The 24,404-nt window shown below is 40.5% G+C and overlaps 1 protein-coding gene across 1 annotated transcript in view; it reads right to left on the minus strand.

Annotated features, from left to right (window-relative positions):
* LOC124273650 (fucolectin-6-like) overlaps positions 1 to 23,579 on the minus strand; it is a 40,975-nt gene extending 17,396 nt beyond the window's left edge. The window contains exon 1 of the mRNA XM_046708923.1: positions 23,505 to 23,579. Coding sequence (XP_046564879.1) covers positions 23,505 to 23,559 — 55 coding nt within the window. The 5' untranslated portion in view covers positions 23,560 to 23,579. The remainder of the gene's footprint in view (positions 1 to 23,504) is intronic.
* Positions 23,580 to 24,404: the final 825 nt, after the last annotated feature.

A 24,404-nucleotide genomic window follows, 5' to 3' on the forward strand; every position in this document is an offset into this window, starting at 1 on the left:
TTTGGCACCAACTCGAGAAAAGTCAGTTTGAGTGTCACATGGAGACGTGTGGTGGCGCTGAAGTCAATACCTCGTGTGACCACCGTGGGCATCCAGAACTGCACGGCATCGCCTCGGCATCGAACGAATAAGTCTCAGAATCTCGTGTTGCCCAATCGCAGCCCACTCTGCCTGTAGTGCCCGTGCGAGTTGCTGAAGTGTCTGGGGCTGAGGGTTACGGCGTCGCACCCGTCTGTCCAGGGCATACCACAGATGTTCGATCGGGTTTAAGTCCGGTGATCTTGAGGGCCAGGGGAGCACATTGATGTTGTGGTTCTGGAGGAAGTCTCTAGTGTGACGTGTTGTGTGGGGCCTGGCATTGTCCTGTTGAAACAACTCCCTCTGGCGATCAATGATTGGAAGGAGGTGTGGGCGTAGGATTTCGTCACAGTACCGTTGAGCTGTCAGGTTGCCCTGGATCATCACCAGATCACTTCTCCTACAGCAGATGATCGCTCCCCACATCATAACACTGTCCCGGCCGAATCTGTCCACCTGGGGAACGCAAGCGTCGGCGTAACGTTCACGTCGACGTCTGTACACCCGCATTCTTCCATCGCGTCGTTCCAATAGAAATCGTGATTCATCACTGAACCAGATTCTACGCCAATTCGGTAGGTTCCAGGCCTGAACGTTGGTGCACCATTGAACTCGATGTCGACGATGTTGTTGTCGAAGCACAGGGCCAAGATAAGGTCTTCTGGCACGTAAACCAGCCTCTCTCAACCTGTTCCTGACGGTCTGTGCAGAAAGCCTCCTCAATCCGGGTATTTTTTCGAGCGGTACTGGTCGCCGTAGCTGTTCGATGACGCAGGTGATGTACCGGATGTAGCGATCCTGCGCCGCAGTGGTCGCTCGAGGTTGCCCACTACGAGGGGCATCTGCTACCGCATTGTGCCGGCGATATCTCTCCCAGAGCCGTGAAATGGTGGTTTGGTGAACATCCATGCGTCGGGCAACTGCACGTTGAGACTGGCCAGCTTCAAGCAAACCAATGGCGATATGACGGTTGGCTTCACTTAGACGTGGCATTTTGCGTTCGTCAACAATATTCCAAATACAGTGAATAATCGACAGACAGCGATCAACCTTTTATACCCATCATTGAGACTATCTGATCCCCTACTTTCACGTGCATTGCATGTGAATTGTGTATTCTGTGACACTACACGCCGAAATTGAAAATCATGCTGTTACATACGAGTTTTTTACGGATAGTGCGTTTTGTTGTGATGTTTCAAAACATAAACACCATAGGACTCATAAACAGAGCAAAACCTTTTGTAAAATGAATCACGTTTTAATTCATTGCTACATGAAATTGCTATTTTCATGATGCGTTTCTTTTTTGGGAGAGTATATATCGGGACGAATATCATTTTCGTCATTTGGCTAAGATTTGTCAATTCTTTCTTGGGTTATCGCGCTAACAAATCTTTATATTGGCAGAACCCTCAGGTTTTTGCTGCGACCTCGAAAATTATCTCAAGGTCACTCCATTTCACTCGTGTCGGTGAATCTCGCAAATATACCTTGGTACCAAATTTGAACAAAATCCATAATTTATTTCTTTAGTTATCGCCCTAACAAGCTTATTTGATGTATGAAATGCAACGAAAAACAAACACCCGCGTATTTACGAGAGATTAAAACTGTTATTACAATTTACGTAAATATTTATTACATTTTACCGCAACGAAAACTTTACAATTTACGTCAATTTTTATTACAATTTGAGTATAACAATTTACGTTTTTATTACAATTTACGTCAAGTTTATTACAATTTGCTGCAAGTATTACAATTTGCGTTTTTATTACAATTTACGTCGTAACACCGCGACCCCTCCTATCTGTTTCTTTTTATAGTGACGGTGAGCTACATCCTTAATAGTTTCGGCATAAACGTTATTATTTTTTACCTCAGCTATCGTTTATAATGAATCTACGTCTAGTTTCAAATTGGGCATTTAAAAAGTGTCCTTTGTAATACAATATCGTCGCACACTAATTTGCATAAAGCCATGGTCTGTTCCAAATAAGTCTTTTTGGACTTAAAACCAAATCGCATTGCTCATTTCTGCACTAATTTCCCCTCAGTAAAGTCCTTTTTCTCCGTTTCCTATCTCTCTACCACTGAGACTGTAGTTAGGCCGAACTTAGTTTAACAGATATTTCTCCCTTTCTACATAAATTGTAGAGATAAATGAGAAAATACAGTTTTTTTTCTATTTCCGACAATACTCGCATGAATCCTTTATGATGTGTAATGTACTGCATAGCTTTGTTAAGTACTTAACGAAGCCATGTTGTACATTGCACGCCATAAAGGATTCATGCGTACGAACAAGGTACAGCAATAGGCACTAGTATGTTTGGTTGGACCTTGACCTCGTATAAATCCCTGTCCGCTAAATATGGATTATTTTGATTTAAGAACTAATGGATACTGCCATTTCGCTTCGCACATTTACAGCAAAGTGACCACTCATAAAGAGCAACCTCCTCCTGGTGTGTGCTGGGTAACCCTAATAGCCGGCATCAAAGTGGCAGAGTCTCAAAAGGATCCAGTAACAAAATCCAACATGCTCATCCTTAGAAGGGCACATGGGTAGATTCCCAATAAACCTCCGATGAAATGGTTTCTTCACATATTATACAGTGCAATTGCAGAGGCCTGAAGACTCATCTTAATGGACAGCATGTCATTGTCACGACATTAGAATCAAGGTCGAAACGTCGCCCTTGACAGAATAAAAGAAGTTGTATATCCATAAAAATTGTCATCATTCTTCATCAACTCAACTTCTGAAATGCCCATCAAAGAAGATAATTTTAACTTACATCAGTTACATATTGTTAACATTTTTCTCCCCGGGTAATAGGGCCACTGTGAGATCGTCAATCCTAGTAATCCACAGCCTTCTGACACTTATAAATGCGACTTACTTTGAACGTTGTTTGCATTCTGTGAACACTGCATTCACTCAGTGCTCATTGTACATTCCGCCTTCATCAGCTAGTATTCAAACTCTCTAAAATCAATTCCTCAAACCTTGTGCAATCTTGGCTGATTACCTGATCACTTCAAGCCACTCTGGGTCTGGGTCCAACCAACTACAGATGTTGAAAGTAACACACATCTTAACATCCTGGCACCGGAACTTATTCAACTCTTGCTTTGTCGATTACCGACTCAAACCGACTCAAACTGACTCAATGAATTTGGATGGCCACGACAACCTCTGTGGATGTGGCCATTTTCATTCAATACTAAGATCGTTGAACCGATTTGACGTTCCCCTATCCTCATGTGATGGAATTAAATAAGGCTAACACAGTTTTCACAGACGTTCCTGATGCTTATAAAACGGTTTCTGATGAAATAATTCACATAGACAAAGAGTGTATCCCAAAGTCCTCGGCAATTCAGCACATACGGAAAACATGGTTCAACGATGACTGCAAACAAGCTGGGAAGGCAAGGGAAAAGGCTGAGCATTATTTCTGTCGCCATCTTATGGTTAACATTTTGAATAAATGCAAAAAATATACACTAAAGCACTGCGTACTTTAAACAAAGTAGACGCTCATCTAAGCGAAATTATGCATCAAAGTTTGCTATCAAAGGTATGGAATATGATCCAGAAAAACGAAGGTGAGGGCTTTAAATCCAGCATTAGCAATCTTAAAGTCAGAGACAAGTTATTGAGTAATAAACTCGATATTGCTAAGAAGCTCGATGAAACGTTGGCCAAACATTCTTCCTCGTCTCATTGTGTACCTCAATTCCAAAAATATCAAAATCAGCAAGAAAAGAAAAGTATTAATTTCAATTCAGTTTTTGGGGAAGATTACAATAATATATTTTCCATTCATGAGCTACACACTGCTCTTCAACAAGTTCACGATACTTGTACAAGTGCCGGCCGATAACATTACATTATCAACTCCTGAAGCACTTACCAGAATAATGTTTAGGGACCCCGTTATTTCATTTCTGATGACATTTGGGCGTAGGGCAAATTTCCTTCTTCGTGGCTTGATGCTATAATTGTCCCAATACGTGATCACACTTTCAAATTATTGAACAAGTACACTAACAAGCTGCGTTTGCAAAACCATGGAATGCATGAACATTAATCGATTATTTGGGTAGTTGGAAACCAACAATCTCAGCAGCCAATTTTATAATATTATATTAATGATTGTACGAAAACTAACGCTATTAAAATGATGCTTCATGGATGAGGAGTTGAAAGAGTTATTCCTGTGATGGAGAATTATAATAATACAGTCAAGCAGGACATGCTTGACCGTAAGTCCTTCATCACAAGGGATACAAATGAAGGATCCTCGCCTTTTATTAAATAGCCATGAGTGCCTTTAAATGACCTTCAAATCTGGACTGGCAGTGCAAGTTGGTGTAACCAACACTGGGTTATATGACATGTAGTGTATTTATACCTACTTGGGTGTCCAATGTTTTCTGCATTAGATCTCTGATGTATAATAACCAGCCTGCAATCGGTGAATGGTATCAGAAGCAATGCCACAGATTTTGGTGAGTGCTGTCTTAGCAGCAGAATCAGCCATTGTCTTACCAGAGATTCCAACATGGCTGGGTAACCAACAGAAGATGTCAATATAGCGCTGCTTCTGCTGCGAACATGGAGCTGTTATCTAGTAATCGAGAAGATAAACGTTCTGAATCCAATGACAGTGGCACAAGTAACTGTGTCACCATCATTGGATCCATCTGTAAATAAAGATTTGTATGTATAATATTTACTTCTTAACTGGTTAGAATCTTGTTCCTACTGTTACTGATTTGTTTCTAATTTAACGATTGCTGTTATTGATATGTCTACCTTTTTTTTACCAACTGCCAAGCTGGAGAAGAAAGCTGGCGAAAAGGAGATATATTTTCGAACTCAATATTGGTAACAGAAATGAAAGGTTAAATTCGTTGTCCGAGAGGTGGTATGAAAAAGACCTTATATTGTACTTAGTCTCATAAAGGAGATACACAGTTGCATGTTGGTTTGGACTCATTGGTATTACAGTCCTGTAGTATGTTGCGGCGTTGATTAACAGAAGGTTCATCTGCCTCAACTGAAAGACTGCCAATAGCAGAAGTTCGGAATTATCGAGGACAAAGTCTTAGAATGGACAGAATGCTGATATCATCAATATTTCATAGTGATTCATACACACATGCTCTGCCATCGTATCGCATGGTGACAATCCCAGAATTGTCTGGTCCAGATCCGATTTCTTTACAAACAACATCATACAGCTGTAATACTGCTGAAACAAATATCTGCTTATGATATAGTCACAATTGTACAATCGACTCTGCCTTTGACAGAGATTTCTTATGAATGTGGAAAGGGTTTTCTCGCTTCTATGTACATGTTCTACCATATATGATGGAGCCATAATCCAGTTTTGATCGGATTAGTGATCTATATAAGTGTACGAGGGTAATCTGATCACCTCCTGACGACTTTCTACAAATCGAGTACGACATCGAGTCTTTAAGTATTTAGTCTCTTTTACAACCTTAATTGGGGGTGCCATTTAAAAATAGTTGATGGTGTTTATGTATCTTATATTTTCTGCAGGAATTTATACAATTAGTTTATTTATTGAGAAAATGTGAACCCGTTTTCAAGTGACCATTTGAGAATTGTATTGATACAGATTTGTAACGGCCTCTCTATTGTTTGCAAATTTATACCACTAGAAAAATACAATTATCCACCCTCTGAATCGGTTAACACCTTTGAAAGACTATATATTTGGATGCTAAATAATGTGACCGACAAAATACTGCCTCGTGGAACATCCTGATCCTGACTGTAATGATCAGACCCCACTCAGACTTGAGACTGCCTATTAGTTAACAAAATTATATAGTAAAACGACCTCTCTAACCAAAATCATGTAAATCTTTTAAAATGGCATGCATCCATATGTATAGCATGGTATTGCATGTTTTTTCAAAGAAAACAACAGGTTCTAATCGTACTAAGTGATCAGTAGTACTTTGAATTTTCCGGAAAGAACACTAAATATATAAATCAGGTTACTGGTTGTACAGACACAGCTTGGTAAAGATATTGGTCTGTAATTTGATGGATCTGTATGATCACGGCCAGGCTTTGGTGTAGGGCCTACAATGACATTATGCCACGGAGCAAAATTCTCTGTATTCCATATTTGATGAACAATTTCTAAAAGAGTTTCGAGACATGCGTCAGGTAAATGCTTCAAGTGCTGAAAGTAAGTATTATAAACCCCTGTCGCTGTATCATGAGCTTAGTCAAGGGCAATGTGTAGCTAATGGAATGAAAATAATTCATTAGAATCTTCACCTTATTGGAATTGAAATCTATTCTTTTCTTGTCCTGTTGTTTCTGATGATTTTTTACTCCGGGACATAATTTGATAAACAGTGTTTGGCCAAATATATTTGCAATGTTAGCTTTATCAATTAATTAATTATCACATAACCAAGATGGTGAACATCAGATGTTGGACCATTGCCTTTTATCCGTTGTATTATGTTGTATTATGACGTACAAATAGGTGTACGAGAATTTACTGGACCATAGTATGTCGAACCTTGACATTTGGAATATTAAATTGATCTAGATTATGAACTGAAGGATCTCGTCGAAATAAGTTTCTGCTTGCATCCATTACTGAACCAAGATTTTCAGTGATCCATTCATATTTTTTTTTCAAAATGAATTTGTTTCTGAGGATAGTCAGGATTGGGTATTCATTTGCACTGATGTTTTATATTTACGGATATGTGGATTTCATATTTTCGAACACGTCAATCCTCTTTTTTGCATTATTCAAGCCTTGGCAATTTGCAGAGATGATGTCATGTTTATGTGCCATATCGAGTCATTAAAAGATGAGTGGTAAGTAACCTAAATCTGATCAAAATAGGATGGCATGCCAATAGCTGACCCAATTTTGGTGTGTCATAGAAACATCATTTGAGAAATGAAAATCAATCAAAAGATACTTTCAATTATTCACATATAAATAATCCCAATTCAAAAGAAGCTGTACTTGATATGATGGATAAACTTAACCTTTATGATCCCTGGCGGGAATTAAATTTAGATGTAAAAAGATATACTTGGAGAAAAAAACCAAACCCTTGAAACAAGCACGTTTAGATTTCTTTCTCGTTAGTAGAAATTTGGAAAAATCTATCATAAGCTCTAAAATAGAACATAGTACCAGATCAGATCACTCAGTAATATCGTTACATATTGAATTTAGATCTCTTGAGAAATGAAAGGGTTTTTGGAAATTTAACAACAGTTTGTTACATGATCCCGAATGTGTGCGAGAAATCCAAGGTATTATTAACGAGACTGTAGATCAATATCACACTCGAGACGAAGATGGAGATAAAGTACTAAAGATAAATGAACAATTGTTTTTCGAAGTACTCATGTGCAATATTCGAGGCCACACAATAAAATATTCATCCCAGAAAAAGAAAGAAAGACTAAAATTAGAAGAAGAATACAATGAAACACTTGAAAGTCTTGAAGTAAAATTAGACAGTACTGACAGTGAACAGACAGTGAACAGTCAAAATTGACACAAGAAATTAATATAATAAAAGATCAGCAACTCGAATTAAATAAATACAAAACAGAAGGGATTATATTGAGATTAAAAGCAAAATGGTATGAAAAAGGAGAAAAACCAACAAAATTCTTCTTATCTCAGGAAAAACAGAATTTCTTAAACAAAGCAATAACTAAGCTAGAAACTGATGACGGACAAATAAGCGAAACAAAGGATATTATCAACCATGCAAAGACATATTTTGATACTTTATATACCAGTAAACATGTCAAAGATGTCGATCTAGAATTCTTATTCAAAGATAGTGAAATACCTAGATTATCTGACAACGACGCCCATTCTCTTGAAGGCGAAATACAATACCATGAAGTACTTCCAGCATTGAAAAATATGAAAAATTAAAAAGGCCCTGATCCATCTGGTTTTACAGCTGAATTCTATAAACTATTTTTGAAAGACATCAATAAATACCTAATCAATTCATTAAATGAAGCATATAGGAAGGGTGAGCTATCTATAAGTCAAAAACAAGGGCTCAGAACATGTATCCCCCAAAGAGATAAATCTAAGGAACATCTGAAGAATTTCAGACCCATTTCCCTATTTAACGTATCATATAAACTAGCCTCAGCCGTGATATCAGCACGTATTAGAAACATACTTCCTAATATAAGAAGTGAAGACCAAAAGGGATTTATGAAAGGCAGATACAGTGGAGAATGTACAAGACTGGTTAATGACATTATGGATTACACAGAATATACGAATAAACCAGGACTTTTGATACTTATAGACTTCGAAAAAGCATGTCTTGACTTCTTTAATCTCGGACCATCTATCAAAATTTGGCTAAAAACATTCTACAATAGCATAAACTCTAGTATTCTTGTAAACGGGTTTCCATCAGAATTCTTTCAAATTACACGGGGTTGTAGACAAGGTGATCCCCTCTCGCCGTATATATTCCTCATAGTAGCAGAAATCCTGGTCCACATGTTACGACAAAACAAAAAGATAAAAGGAATCATGATGATTGATTTACAATACCTACTAACTCAATTTGCCGATGATACAACTATAATATTAGACGGGTCTGAGCGCTCATTTAGAGAAACATTACAAGTACTTGAAACATACGCATCCTTCTCTGGACTTGAAATAAATATAGACAAAAATAAAGTTATTTGGATAGGTTCGAAACAATATTCAAGTTTGCAATACTGCAGAGAATACAACCTTGACTGGACTCAAAAGCCATTTGTAATCTTAGGCATTCTATTTCAACATAATAAAGCAGAAATGGTGGAAAAGAATTATAAATATAAAATAAAAACAATTGACAAAGCAATGAAAATGTGGACTCTGAGAGACCTTACACCTTTAGGAAGAATAACTATTCTAAAGAGCTTGATTTTACCAACACTTAATCATCTTTTCACCTCGATAGCAAACCCTAAATTAAAACGATAGTGAACCTTCAAACGAAATGTTTCTCCTTTATTTGGAAAGGTAAACCTGATAGAATAAAACGATGTCTGATAACAAAAACATACCAAGAAGGTGGTCTAAAAGTACCAGCTATACTTGAAACAATTAAGTCCCAGAAAATATCATGGATCAGAAGATTATTTGTACATAATTCAAAATTAAATAATCTTTTATATACTTCACAACCAGTGAGCAAACTAAACCCCATAGAAATGGGGCCATTGTATCTGAAGACACATTATATTCCAAAACTCATAAGCCCATTCTGGAAAGACGTATTTGAAGCCTGGTCTGAATTACATGGACAAAGTAAATATGATAATGACCATCTCAGCAGACAGTACATATGGGCAAATGATAAGATAACAATAGGGAGAAAACTAGTAGTATATGACCACTACCTACAGTCAAATGTAAAATTTATAAATGATTTCTTAAAAGATGACAATACATTAAATGTGCATGATATGCTGTACCCAGATCAAAAAGAAATCAAGTGATGAATAAAAGGTTGCCCATTTCAGTCTCTGTTTACGACCAATAAAGGTGTTGCTGTGGACGTATTCTATAGAGGGTCCATAGGGGACCATCTGGTTGAGTATATTTATCAGTTGCCATGCAATGTATCTATTCAAACTGATAAGTGTTGATTCCCAAGCTGTAAATAAAAATGAACCGTCCGTAAAGCCAGCAATCAGTAAAAAATGTGATATAACTTGACAATGGTACTCTAACAGTATCAAGAGTTTTCTTTCTATCCTATCGTTTGATTGGGTATAGTCCATGGGGATGATATGTATCAGTTACTGCAGCAACACATCATTAATTATTAATACGAATAAACAAGGAACTTTTGTCCTGTTGTCACTGTATCCTATGGAATCCAAGAAGGGACATTGTCGCGTTGTCGCATTGTCGCCCTCTCAAAAACAAGTAAAATGAGGCAAAATAAACCAAAACGCAACACGCGACATCGCGACAACGCGACAATGTCCCTTCCAGGATTCCATAGTATCCTGTTCAGAGAAACACATACTGCTTAATGTAACGATAGCACTGCATTGAGACATTCGCACGAAAACAAATATACACAATGAGGTGTCTCTTTTACTTTAAAACCATGTACCTATTTATAAAGTGTGGCCATTGTTGACGCCGCTGTTGGTCTACTGTCGTGTATGTCCCCTCCAGTCAACGCAGGCGTTGTGGTAGCCTAGTGATCAAAGCGTTCGCTCGTCACGCCGAAGACCCGGGTTCGATTCCCCACATGGGTACAATGTGTGAAGCCCATTTCTGGTGTCCCCGCCGTGATATTGCTGGAATATTGCTAAAAGGGACGTAAAACTGAACTCACTCACTGCAGTCAACACAAAACAGAGAAAAGTGCATTCGTGAAGTCAGTTGCCACATTCGAGATAACAGAATTACCAATAGAAAGTTATCTTGGGAAAGCGCTGTATTGTTCTACAAACCGTTTACTTTATCGAAGTACCCACTGTCTGTTTTCATGTACAATAGAAATGTAACATATTCATATTCATATAAGCAGGATAGTGCTGTATGACACACTTGAAGACTGGATTTATCAGAATGGTTGTTGGCCTTTCGTAGTTTAATGTAAGCTGGGCGCTTAATGTGAGTGTCCAAATTGCAAATGTGGCGACACATACATCGGTGAAACCCTCAGACCCCTCAACACAAAGAACACCAAACGTCAGTCTAAAAACTCGAAACGAAATCCGCCATTTCTGAACACATCAACAAGAACCAAGGCCTGGCCATCATGTAGGAAGCCAAGAAAGTCCTCTCCGGCACCAGCAAGAACTGGCCTCATTGGAAAACACAAGAGGCCACAGACATCAGGAGATCCCAACCGGCAATCAACCGTGACCAGGGAGCATATCTACCTAGCGCTTGGGAATTGTTAGTTTAATTATCAGTGCTTGGTTCCATGTCCTTATGTTTATCACTAATTAGGCATGGATCAATTCCTGTCTTCCTTTTGTTTATTGTCATTTACCGTGTTAAATGCCACCATGGTTATCTCATCATTTATGCCGGGATTAATGGTCCTTACCAATCTAGCGCTATTTAACCATCTGTCTTTGTTCTTATCTTAGAATGCTGTTGTTTCACATGCACTTGTATAGATATCTTTTTCCTAGTTTTTCATTCACCTGTTAAAGGAGTACGCATATACCCCGACACGTCGTGTTCTCAAAATAAAGAAGTTGACATCCATAAAGTCTTGCCTTTATGTGCAACACTTCTAAATGCCGTTCAAAGACTCTGTTCTAACCTTTTGACAGTATTTCAGACGGGCAGGGTCCGGGTTAGAACTGGCCATCAAGAACGTCTGTCGTACGATATGAGCAACCGACTGAGTAAAATTATCTGTATCCCTGTTGCATAGACCGAGTATCATGGTGTCTATCGGTGGATTGTCTGGTCCTAACTTGAATTTATTATCACAAGTGCACTTTAATGAGTATTTTACTTTGATCATTGCGTGTCAGTTTTATGTGAGAGAAAAGCCCGTCAAATATATACTACTCACAATTTGATAGGGATCATAGAAAGTTTGATGAACATATGCAAGCAAGTTACTGCCGTTGATGAACAATAAATTGTTAAAAGGCAGTGCCATTTACACTTTTGCACATGCATTTCATGACATTTATGAGCAGCCCCACTATTCTTGCTTTGATGTAAACGTCACGTTGTCAGCTCACACTTGTGTGTGGATTGTTGATGAAGGCTTTTGACATTTCCATACGTTTGTCATTACATTTAACACTAATAATGTCTCCTAAACGTCAAAGACGACGCTTTATGTCAGAGCAATTGATGCATCGTCATGCTTGAATCAGGCTTCTCACAACGTAACGTAAGCACGCCGTCATGGCGGTGATCGTTAAAGGTCGACTACTCAACGACAAGTCCACTTAATCACCGTTCAGGCACAACGTCATCCTTTCTGGGCAGCCAGTAACCTCCGAAATGACCTCCTTAACGCCTCGGGCCTTAACGTATCCACCAGGACATTACGGAATCGTCTTCATGCAGCTGGCCTCAACACCAGTAGGGCATGTGTTCGCATCCCACTGACCGTACGTCACAGGCGGGAACGTTTGATTTGGGCTCATGATCATGTCATTTGGACACATAACGACTGGGTACCAATTCTCTGCACTGATGAGTCACGGTATTGTTTGGAGTTTACTAACAGAAGGCAACGGGTGTGAAGAAAAGGGAAAGGTTGAACGATGCTAACATCAGCGAACAAGAAAACGATCGTTATGGGGGAGGATCCATCATGGACTGGGGATTAAAAAATTAGTCATTGCAAACCTGTCCATTACTTTTCAGGAATGGACGGATGCTCGGACTTTCTCCTATACGGAATCAGCAGAAGCGGGAAAACTGATCAGCATGTGATGGGAGGGACACGATGACAGGTGTTCAGTACAGGGATGAAATCTTCAATGTGTACGTGGGACCCTTCACTGGTGCCGTTGGACCATAACGCCCGTCCCTATCGTGCTACGGTGGTGGACCAGTTTCTGGAACAGGCAAGAACTGTCCGTATGGAATGGCCCGAAGGCTCGCCGGAAATAAAGCCAATTGAACATGTGAAGACATCCTGCGGGTTGCCACTTCCGGACGTCCGACGCTATTCGGGACTCCAGAAGAACTCGGAAATAACCTTCCAATGGCGAGCATCCGGGTTCTTATTGACAGCATGAACCGTCAATACCAAGCTGTCGTTCAGGCACGGGGAGGTCATACCCGTTATTGACATGGATAAAATGAAAAGACACCTCTCTGTATCCAGTTTGCCATTGTTCGCCTTTTCATGATTAAATGCAGTTTTGGAATGCGTTGCACTCTTAAACATTAAACATTCGAATTTCAATGAATATCTGAACCATGAAATGAAGTCTTATTTGATCTTGTCCAACGTTTGTGGTGGAATAACATGTGGTCCCTATCAAATTGTGAGTAGTATAGATGTTTTGCCTCTTTGGGTAGACCCATGGTTGACACACCACGAACAGGTGAGTTCGTGAGTGAGTGAGTTCAGATTTGAAGCCACATCGGCAATATTTTCAGCCATATCGTGACTGTAAACAAGTTGTGAATTCACCATCAATATATATAAATTATAAAACCTGCCGACAAAGGACAGTTAAATAAACTAGAATATCACAGTATCAAGTAATAAAACTAGCAACACTCTCTAAAATTGGATTTCAAATTAGGACAACACAGTATAAAATGGGCTATAGATCGCCAACAACTGAAGGTAGATCACCATTCTAGGGACCATGGGGACTTACATTACTTTTGCTACCTGCATGGACCCTAGTGGAATTTACATCATCCCTTCAGCTGTCAGCAATTCAACAATCTAGATGTAAATTAAAAGAACATATACTCATGCCAATAATGGTTGTCACCCCCTCCCCACCCCAACCCCACACACCTCACACCCCACCCCACACCCCTCTCCAATTAAAAAAATTGAAGGGGGTGACAACCATTATTGCCATGAGTATATATGCTACGATTAAAAATAACAGTAGGTTTAAATCTACCTAGAATGGTTTGGGACGAACAGGTAATAAGGGTCTGTGTTTATGGCACGCCTTAACTAAAGGGGGATTGCAGTGACTGAATGTTCCATCTCGAAGAGTACTGAATGTAGATTTGTGGATAGACACTTCGCTCCTCGGGCAAAAGGTTCGATATTCTCTTAGAGACTTATGTTTTGAACCTTTCCCTGGTATCGCCCTCCCCAACATGGTTGGAATGTCGAGAAAGCGGCCTGGCACCATTCACATGAGATCCCTTGGTGTTATTCGTTTTATTGAAAGTACACTGTGATTTAACGTACTTCCTCATGATGATATAAATTGTTCTGGAGAAATATATGACTTCTTGCCAATGGATACATGGGGGTAACATTTCCATTCCATGGAAACAATAGGTTCTCTTACAATAGGTGTACGCTGAGGAATACAGTGTGAAACAAACAATCAAAGAAATGTTACACAATTAATAATCGTATTTAAATTTACCACAAATTCTTGCCCGGTTTTATCTTTGTCTGCACCAGAGCAATGTATAATACGAACGCAGTGGTAACAGCAGCAACGTCGCCTAGCAACAGGAAATGCTCAATCTTCCAAAACATGCCTAAGCTAGATAGTATGATCTTCACACAACGTTTGCTTTGATATAATGTGAGATAATAAAGACATGCACTTGCCCTCTACTGAATTGTAACAAAGATCAATTAACACATTGTTTTACAATGACTACCACAGCCTGAAACAAAATTAATGTGACAGAGAAAATCTGATCCTAGGAGTTTGTTTATTATGGTGTTGGAAATATGGTTTAATTCTGAAATGACAACAGAGAGAAAGTTCAAATTGTCCAATGCGCTCCTTAGTTGAAACAGGGAGACTATATAACGTGTAGAAGATTATCCCTGGTTGAAACAAGCCTCTTTTCACAAAGTGGCAGGACAAGGGTACAAGGTCAAGGTCACCTGCAGCCTGTCACTCTCCTACCCAGAGTTCCATGCAGCAAGCCAGCATAGTACCTCTGCCACAGACCAGAAAGATCTGACGATTCATCACATCTTGCACCGTCCATTCAAGATAATCTACATATTTCTTAACTCTTCTATTTTTGACGAGTCTACACAATCTAATTAAACATCTCTGTTAGAATGGTTTAGTTTCACTGAGAAAATATCCTAAAACATGTAACACTATTTCGATTTGCGTAGCGATCCTTTGTTTACATAGGTTGCACGGCTCCACGTATTGTCATCGAAGCCAACAGAGAGCAAACGATGCAACCAGTTTGATATCTAAATATGTACTGTCATCAACCTTACTGCCGTAGTTGTGGAAGAATTTATATGTATCAATGGAAAACATTGTGAAGAGCGCGCGGAAAAGCTTGCATAAGGACAGTCTTTTCTTACTATGAATATGCGCGTTTGCTTACATACAAGAGAAAAGTCCGGTCACGTGATACGCAAAGTAGCCTGTGGCAGTGATGTTATGCTAAGTCATCACTGCGCCGGAGTGTGGCAGCCTGTAAGTCTCGCGAGGCGCTACTTCCGGTACTTAGCTGGTTCCCGGCTCCCTTTGCGCGGGCCAGTTTGCGATATGGCCTCAGACCACAGTTACCCCCTTTAACTTTTACCATGACCCGGAAGTAAAATATGAGAATATAGAGCCTCGTTTAAATGGGCTGTTCTGCTTGTGCTGATTTTTTCAGGGTGACTTGTGATAGCTTAAATGAAAGGTAAGACATTGTACTTTATTGCAAAATTTTTTGGGTCCACAATCTACTCATGGTATTGACACCAGCCTTCCTTGATTTGACCCCAAGTTCAAGGCTGTCTGGTGTGTTTCGGCTCGTAACTTCCGGTGACCATTGTTTACAGTGGATACAGCAAAATCGACATGGTCGATCCAGGCTCATATTTTGCCGATTAAGTGACAAGTGGCAGGTTGGTCAGCATGCAACAGGAGAACAGCCTACGACCGATATTAATTATGGTGCACTGGCATGTCACTGTAGATAGCAAAGAAGGGAAATAATTGTGGTCTGAGGCCTGATATGGTGAAGGTAGTGCAAGTGTTTAATTTGCTATATGTCTGTTATTTTTCAAAATATTCACTTGAAACTTTGCATATTTACTACCAGGAACATTTGAAATATGTATACATGTGTTTTCAACTGAAAATAATTTTTTTTACATTTTTTATGAATTTATTTCAGTTTTCTGATTGCATATTGTTTTAGTGAGTGAGCGGACGCATCATATTTAGACAGATTGGTTCAATTATGGTGAATGTATGTATCTCTACGCCGCACGTGCCTTTTAGATGCATGTGATACCGAAAATGGCTAATATTCAAGCCTTTTCCCAAAGATATAGAGCCAAGTTTGTGAAAAATTCAGTCCTCAGTGAGGAAAATGGCATATGTCATATGTGGACTGGAGCATGCAAGCACAGTGGGTATGGGGTATTGCGGTATTTTTGCCCCATAGCCTACCAGTGGCGTACTACTCATGCTCACAGGCTGAGTTTTATAGTACACAGGGAAAACTTCGACATAGGTGATTACGACATCAACCATTTGTGCCACAACAGTAAATGCACCTATGTCGAACACCTGTCTGCTGAACCACACAGCATAAATGCAGACAGAGTGGCCTGTGTAAACAGGGGTGTGTGTAAAGGCCATGCACCTTTCCCAGATTGCCTTTTGGCATTGAAGTTATAGGAGAACAGAAAAACAAAGGCAAAAGTATATGAAAAATACTATATCATATAATATAGTAAAATTTTATTCATATTTCCTGATTTTCACCACAGTCACAGTTAGTTGTGACATAGCATTTATTCACAACACATAGCTTTTGAGACATTATGATGTATTTAAACTTAAAGTTAAACAGTATCTGTCTTTAGCAAGTAATTAGGACATACAGTTCTGCAGCATCACTGCACATTTTCAATATTTTGAATAAGAATGTTCATGGTTTTTGCTGAAACACGGTACAGGGTCTAACTGACCCTTTCTGTAGTCCCCACTCTGCTTGTCAGTCTGTTTAGACTTCAAATGTTCACAGATCTTGCTGCCATGCTGTGTAAGTTTCCTTTTCACAACACTGGGGCTTTTCTGATAGTCTTTGTGATAGGTAGCCTCCTTGTCCATTTGTTCAAGTGACCGCACAGCTCGGCTTGAAAGTTTCACCCCAGAATGGTCGATTGCTGATGTCCCAGGGCCATTGTTGAGCCTGTGAATTGTAGAAGAAGCCCTCCCAATCATGTTCCTTGAAAAGTTTACATTCTTTGGCAAAGAAATACTCAGTGATCGATTGGCAGCTTCACATTTCTGTGTGTCTGTGTACAGTTTCATTTGTTCCACCACTTCTACACTTAACTTCATTTTGAGAATTTCATTAAGCAAGTGTTTATCATTGTCATCCATATTGAAATGAGTGATACTGTTGCAGCCGAGGAACATGGATCGCTGCCACCAGCTGTTTGTTACACCTCCTCTACACACAACTGAGTACCGGGCACACCTGGAGCAGTCGCCGCTGTAGCACTTGAGGGTTGCTTCGAGCACTCTTGGTAAGATACTACGAAGTGTTTTCATGTCACCTGCATGATCTTTCATGAGTTATTTTAGTATCAGGCTGCACCGTGCTTTGACATCCTGGCTCGGCACCTTCTTTGCTTCCATTTTATGTGTACGAGTAGTGCCGGGGAACATATCTGGGTTAAAATCAGCTCTGTAACATTGTCGGAACTGTCCTTGAGCCAAGTGGGTTGGGTCAGCTAGCCTTTGCACCTTCCACATTGGGTCCAACACTTTGAGAGCTTTGTCTACTCCATCTGCAGACTTCGAATCCCCATCGGTTGTGGCATACTTTATGAGTACACCCTGTAGTGCGAGCTGATTACCAATGTCCTCTCCCATTTTGAACTCAGAGAATGGAGTGAAGGCCGACATGTTCGCAGTACAGTCTGGGTGCCCCCCTGGACATTTCACATCCATGCCTTTTGCTTTCAGCCAGGCACCAGTCCAGCAGAGCTTATTCTGGAATGACGCACCGACGATGAACTTCTTGTCAGTAACAGTTTCGCAGGCGATGCCGATTGCTTGTGATGCATTCTGCCCTGGCTTCTTCCTGCTTGCTATTGTTGTCGAGTTGTATCGGCCATCCATAGCAATGTTCATCTCACACGGCTCAGTACCCCTCTTTCGATTAACTTCCTTCACTAACTCCACCTTTTCTGCCATATCCTTAGTGTTAAGTTCAGTTACAGCCTTAGCCACCTTGTTGGAGGTCCTCTGCATACTGCTCCTGCATGGGGGTGGAATGTCCATGTTGGCCATCAGTAACCTCGCTCTCGTATTTCCTATAGGTGTGTCCTGTAGACCCAAGGCAAGTCCCACGTTGGGTGCTGCTGGGTTTGGCCCAGGTTTACCCGTCTCGATTTCTTTGTATAACTTCATTTCAGGTGCTACAAAGTCACATGTGACACATTTCAGTGTTATTTTCCAGCATGCTCCCCATTTTCTCTCCTTGGCTATCTGCAGCTGAGGGTCGTCACAGTCACTGGATGTTGACCGATGCAGTCGCAGAGCTGTGTTCCATGCTTCGGCCACCTTTTCATTGTCGACTAGTCGCATACCCTCCAAGTCATCTTTGCTTGACTCTTGTTTCAGGTCATGCTTGCTCGTTGAAGTGGGACGCAGCAGCCTCACTGAAGTAGAGATGCCATCGCAGTCAGGTGTTGACAGCCCAGTGCCATCCAGCCTTGACTTGGTGACCAGGGAGAAGTCTTCTGCACTCAACCTAGTGACTGTCCTGGGTATCTGGGGTGGAGAGGCACTTTCCGACTCTTCCGATTCAAGGGTGAGACCTTTGTTCCAGGGAGTATGGCCTTTGCTGAACTGTGACTTGATTCTCTTGCGGTCGCCTTTCATCGTGATTGTGTCGAATAGAACTAATGAACTCTGAGCATAGCATGTACTTATATATCCCATCTCTGTGTGTTGTCACTGGCACTGACAAGCAGGTATATGTATTAGAAAATGTATTGGAAACTCAAGACATACACATGTCTTGTGCCACTGGTGTAAATCGCAGTTGAGCCATACGCACCTACTGACACTTTGTCGCGTATTGGCCAGGTGTCAGGTGAGAGTGGACATGCTTGGTGACTCGTTGCACTTGATTGGCTGTACACATCTACTTGTGCAGCCAATCAATTTAACGAGGAAAGATAGGGCTTTCTAATGAATAAAAATTTAACAGTTTCAATTTTCATTTTTGTTGAAAATATGAACTTTTAATGGAATTATTTTAGTATAAAATTCATGTATGTATATAAAAATAGAGAAACAAATGAAAAAAATGCTTTAATGGACTGAAACCAGTGTCCTTTGATAGCACATGCAATAACAAAAGAGGAACACTTGATGTTTTTGTCAATTTCCACCTGGTTATGGAGTTATAGACAAATTAGAATTGTGTTTGAAATTAATTCATGCCCAAAATTAACACTCAAATGCCAGAGATACAGCATGGAGTAAAAGGAGTATAAGTCAAGTTGTGTATGAGTTAGGGCTTTCAAATTTTCTGTTATACACACAAAATGAGCATGTATTTACAAAACCCAACATCTCTATATATACACACACAATGAGCCGTGAGGGCATCTGCAAATGAACCAGCCGTTACACTTGAGTGCACACCCACCCGCTCTGACTGGGTTCGGTATCCCGGCTCCTTCGTTTCTTGAGAAGTAAACCCAAGTACACAATATTGCACTTTTGATTTGCGATTGTACGCTTATAATTTTCTTTATATGTTTTTTCATAACCAACAATGTATATTATATGTCATGAATAAGTGATAATTTTGTTTTAATTATGTTTGATTTTTTGGTTGCATGTGACCTTTAACGTTCTCCACCATGACGAAGCAACAATAATCTCGACTCGTAAACAGACGCGTCTCCATCGATGTTGGGGTCATAATCCAAGCGCCCGGCAGTATTGAAGATGACACTGGAATGATGGCGCGAAGGCCTACTTCTCGTAGGCAGTTCTACACTGTCTGATCCATATTCTCCTGTATTAATTATGCAATTCACGTAAATGTGTGGCTTCTGATATTGGATTATTCCATAGTCTGAAAAAGGGGGCTGAGCGCTATTATTTGGCCGTTCTGTTACGTTGTATTATTTGGCGGTCAGTTAAGGTGTTTCGCTGCGGACCATTGAGTCGAGGCATCTCTTCTCGAGGCTTCGTTCGCCCACATACAGTCCACAGGGAAACAACATGTTTTAGTTGTTCAGGTTTATCATAGGAAGTACAATGACTCCAGCTCTGTCTCTCACTATATGTTGCTGTGATGTTGCCTGTTTTATTCTGCCGTCCGTCTCTCTTCTCTGCTAACACCTCAGTATTTTATAGGTAGCAAGGCTCTGTCATATTGATCTGCTGACCTCCTTTTGACAACCTCATTAAGTATCTATGGCGTTCATTGTAGAATTGGCATCAGAGTGAATGTCTTAAATATACCAGTACTGCCACGTTCGTAGTACTGAATCTATAACACCTGTTCATTTGTCCGCTGAATATTGTAACTGGCAAAGTCAGTTTGGTGAGGACACGAACAGTTGAAATGCCCTTTAAATGTTTCCTTGTGGTTATGACGTGCAAAGTATTTGCAACAAACCTCTCGCCCTTGTTACAAATCAGACGACACGATGCACAATTTTTAATTATTCGCTTCATTAGGTAATGACCCTTTGTGAAGAGTACATTCCCGGGGGAGAACTGGCTGTTCCACAGATAATTGTCATCAAGGTCATAGATAATCGACTCCATCAGGTTTTAGGTCACGAAAGTTTGAGATCAGGTGTCGAATTCTTTCAGAGGCTACAGTGAGGTGAGGTGAGGTGAAATTGGGTTTAACGTCGTACTTGAGAATATTTCGCTCATATGACGACGTGCATGCGTGTGTATGTGTATGTGCGGCTGCTTGTACTAGCCCAGACTTAAGCTGGTTTTATAGTGCTAGCTCACTGAGATACCATGCCGCAGTGAAGCATGAATACCCCACTCAGAAACATTATTCTGACTCCGAGCCCACCACCCATTAATGCCGAGCGCCAGGCAGGGACCAACAAGTATCATATTTTAACGTCTTTTGATATGACGCGGTCGGGGATCGAAACCGCGACCTTCCTCTCTTCGCGCGGACGCTCTAACCACTACATCACGTAGGCGGTCTCCAGCTATATGGTGGCGGGCGGTAAATAATCGTGTCTGGACCAGACAATCCAGTGATCAACAGCATGAGCATCGATCTACGCGAGCCTGACCGACCGATCCCGTTACACACAGCCCGCTAGAACATGTATAGGACGTGAATACACAGTGCCATTTAGAAAGTGGTCAAATGTTACGTATGTTATATTTGGGATTACACTGAAGTAAAGTACAGATTCTAGTACCTTTGTTGGGTTGAGTCCCATCCGGGATTCGAACCCGCACCCTCAAAGTCAGGCGCCTAATCACCAGCACACAAAGTGTGAGGGTGTGGGTTCGAATCCCGGATGGCACTCTACCAACAAAGTAATAGAACCTATACTTTACTGAGAAAGTGTAGTCCCAAATATAAGATATGTTACATTATAGGACGTGTTTGCAGTCTACAGAAGTGAGACCCTCCAGAAGAATGTCCACATGTAACTCAGGAACGCATCGGACGTTTCACTGGACGAATAACTGATATTTTAACAAGTTAAGAAGTCCCGGTTGCCAAGGCAGCTCAGTCACGTACCAATGTCAATAATACATACAATGTCCGCCAATATTACGAATACCGTTTTCTAACTTGGGACGACTTTTGTCCGTTGTCGACAAAGGATTACACTTTCAGGAAATAATACATTCTGCTTTCCGTGCCATTCATCTCGGACCAGCTCACATTCTCATACCTCATGTCCAAGCATACAAAGGCGCCTAACTTTGTTCCTGCTGTATAAATATTTATAAACATCATGTTTGACTATTTGTGAGCGCAATAATAGATAATATTAATAATTAGTTAGGCATTTCTATAGCGCCTTGATCCAGAAAACTGCTCAAAGGCGCTTAGTTGTATGTTCTCTTGAACATGAGGGTTTTCAGTTCAGATCTGAAACTTGTGATGTTGGAATTGTCATTTAGGGGGTGATGAGCTCCTGGATGTATTCTGGAGCAAGGTCATTTAGCGCTTTGAAGACAAACAATAGGAGGTTGAATTCAATCCTCTCCCTGATTGGTAGCCAGTGTAGTTCCTTGAGTACAGGTTTTATATGCTCGTACTTCTTTGTGTGGGTAATCACTCTGAGTTTTTTCCTCGCTGAAGCTTGTCCAAAATGCTGCCTCTGCATCCAACAAAAGGCTGTTGCAGTAATTAATAGTGGATGTTGCAAAGGCATGAAGAAGGGATTTAACATCTTTCTGGTTCATGTATCGAGATATTTGACCTATGTTCCTGATGTGGCAGTAAGCTGTTTTACACACCATGTTGACATGATTCTCAAGGGTCAGTTCTGAGTCAAAAAGGACTCCGAGATTTCTAGCACACGCTCTCGGCACAATCAGGTTATCACCTATCCTTAGCTCTGGTACTGTGATGGGTCTGATGATGAGTAACTCCGTTTTATTGTCGCTGAGCTTGAAAGTAGTTGATCCTCATACAATGACGAATATCAGCGATGCAGTTGCTGATGGCTTGGAATGTACTCTCGACAGACGGTGTTGAGAGTGGTCTGAGTCCCAGGTATTTCTGTGTATCATCAGCGTATAGGTGGAAACTTAGCTTGTGTTGCCTAGCAATTGTGCCAAGAGGGGAGGTATAGATTTCGAAAAGGATTGGCCCAACACTTATCCTTGGGGTACGCCAAATGCCAGTTCCTGCTTCTGTGACCGTGCTCCTTCGACGGTCACAGTCTGGAAGCGTCCTGTTAGGTAGGCCCTAATCCGCTTGAGGGCATTACCTGTAACACCGACACAATCTTCCAGACGGGTCAACAGGATTTCGTGATCTATCGTGTCAAATGCAGCAGAGAGATCGAAAAGTACCAACACAGCAGCGCCCATGGAGTCCACAGAACAAAGAATATCGTTCTGTACTCGCAGTTGGGCAGTTTCCGTGCTGTAGACTAACTTGTAAGCAGAGTGAAGGGGTCCGCCAAGACTGTTTTTTTGCATGTGTGCCTGAAGGCAAGATGCCACACGTTCCATCACTTTTGATAAGAAGGTCAGGTTAGAGACAAGCCTGTAGTTTTTGAGACAGTCCGAGTCCAGTTGTGGTTTCTTCAGTAAAGGTGTTATCAATGCTTCCTTGAGTGACACTGGAACTTCGTGGTTCACAAGTGAGCAGTCTATGATCTTAGTGATCATCAAAAGAAACGCATCTGAACAGGATTTTAGTACTCATGTTGGTATAGGATCAAAGGAACACGATGTTGTTGACCTGAACAATGTATTCCGGAAGAGTGCGGAGAATATATATTTGGGTAACTTATCAAATCAAATCCGGAAATATCCAAAGAACTTTTTAACGAAACCAAATTGCATATTATTCTCTCAGGTAATAAAAGGACAATTCGATAAATATTGCCTAGTTTGACAAAGCTATAACTTCAAAACCTTCACTCAAGCTTTGAACAATTAATATTACTTCAACCAAATATATATACAAAAAGAGTGAAGTTTAGACATTGATGGTAATACTCACATTTGCCAACTAGAACCAGTATTATCCAACATGTGTGAACACCCCTTATATCCATGCTGTCCTGGCGAAGTGATACCTGTGAAAACCAATACCACTAATTTATTACATGTGTCAGGCTCATGGCGCATGACATTTATCACTGGAGATCGATATGTTCGGAAGTTCTGATCCATAGGTTGTGTTCCAGCGGTGCAGATCAATATTCCCAAGGAACCTGATCTCTGTATTGTTTTCCAGAGATGCAGATCGATGTCAGTGATACAAATACAAACAGAAAACCGTATTTCATTTCACAAACACGTATTTACCTTAAGCGTTAATATCATCATCAATTCGTTGAGAGATTGTTTAGTTATAGATGATGTTGCAATATGAACTGATATATTTTCCCATACATTTAGTTTAACTTTTAAGTTTATATTCAGTTACAAAATTTGGTTATGATATTTAGTTATACAAATAGCAATATACTCAGTAACATCATGAATAGCGAGTTCACATGGTATGTCGTGTTATTCAAGTGTATTAAAGAAAACTAAGTTTGTAGGTGATATATTAGTGATCTCACCAAATTGTCCAGTTAACAAATAACCTAAATAACCTGGTACGCAATGAATGGTAACCCTTGCAGGACAAGATTCACACGGACAGGAGGCATGGGTGCGATGTGCACGAGGTGTTTGAGTGAGTGAGTGAGTGAGTGAGTTTGGTTTTACGCCGCTTTTAGCAATATTCCTGCAATATACGGCGGGGGCACCAAAATGGCCGTCCTCCTTGCACCCATGTGGGAATCGAACCCGGGTCTTCAGCGTGACGAGCGGACACTGTAACCATTTGGCTGCCCCACCGCCCCACGAGCTGATGAAAACCTGTGCTTATATGTATCGTGACAAACACCGT

This window comes from Haliotis rubra, unplaced genomic scaffold, assembly GCF_003918875.1.
Source record: "Haliotis rubra isolate DU_JTF1 unplaced genomic scaffold, ASM391887v1 Scf1826, whole genome shotgun sequence".
Lineage (NCBI taxonomy): Eukaryota > Metazoa > Mollusca > Gastropoda > Lepetellida > Haliotidae > Haliotis > Haliotis rubra.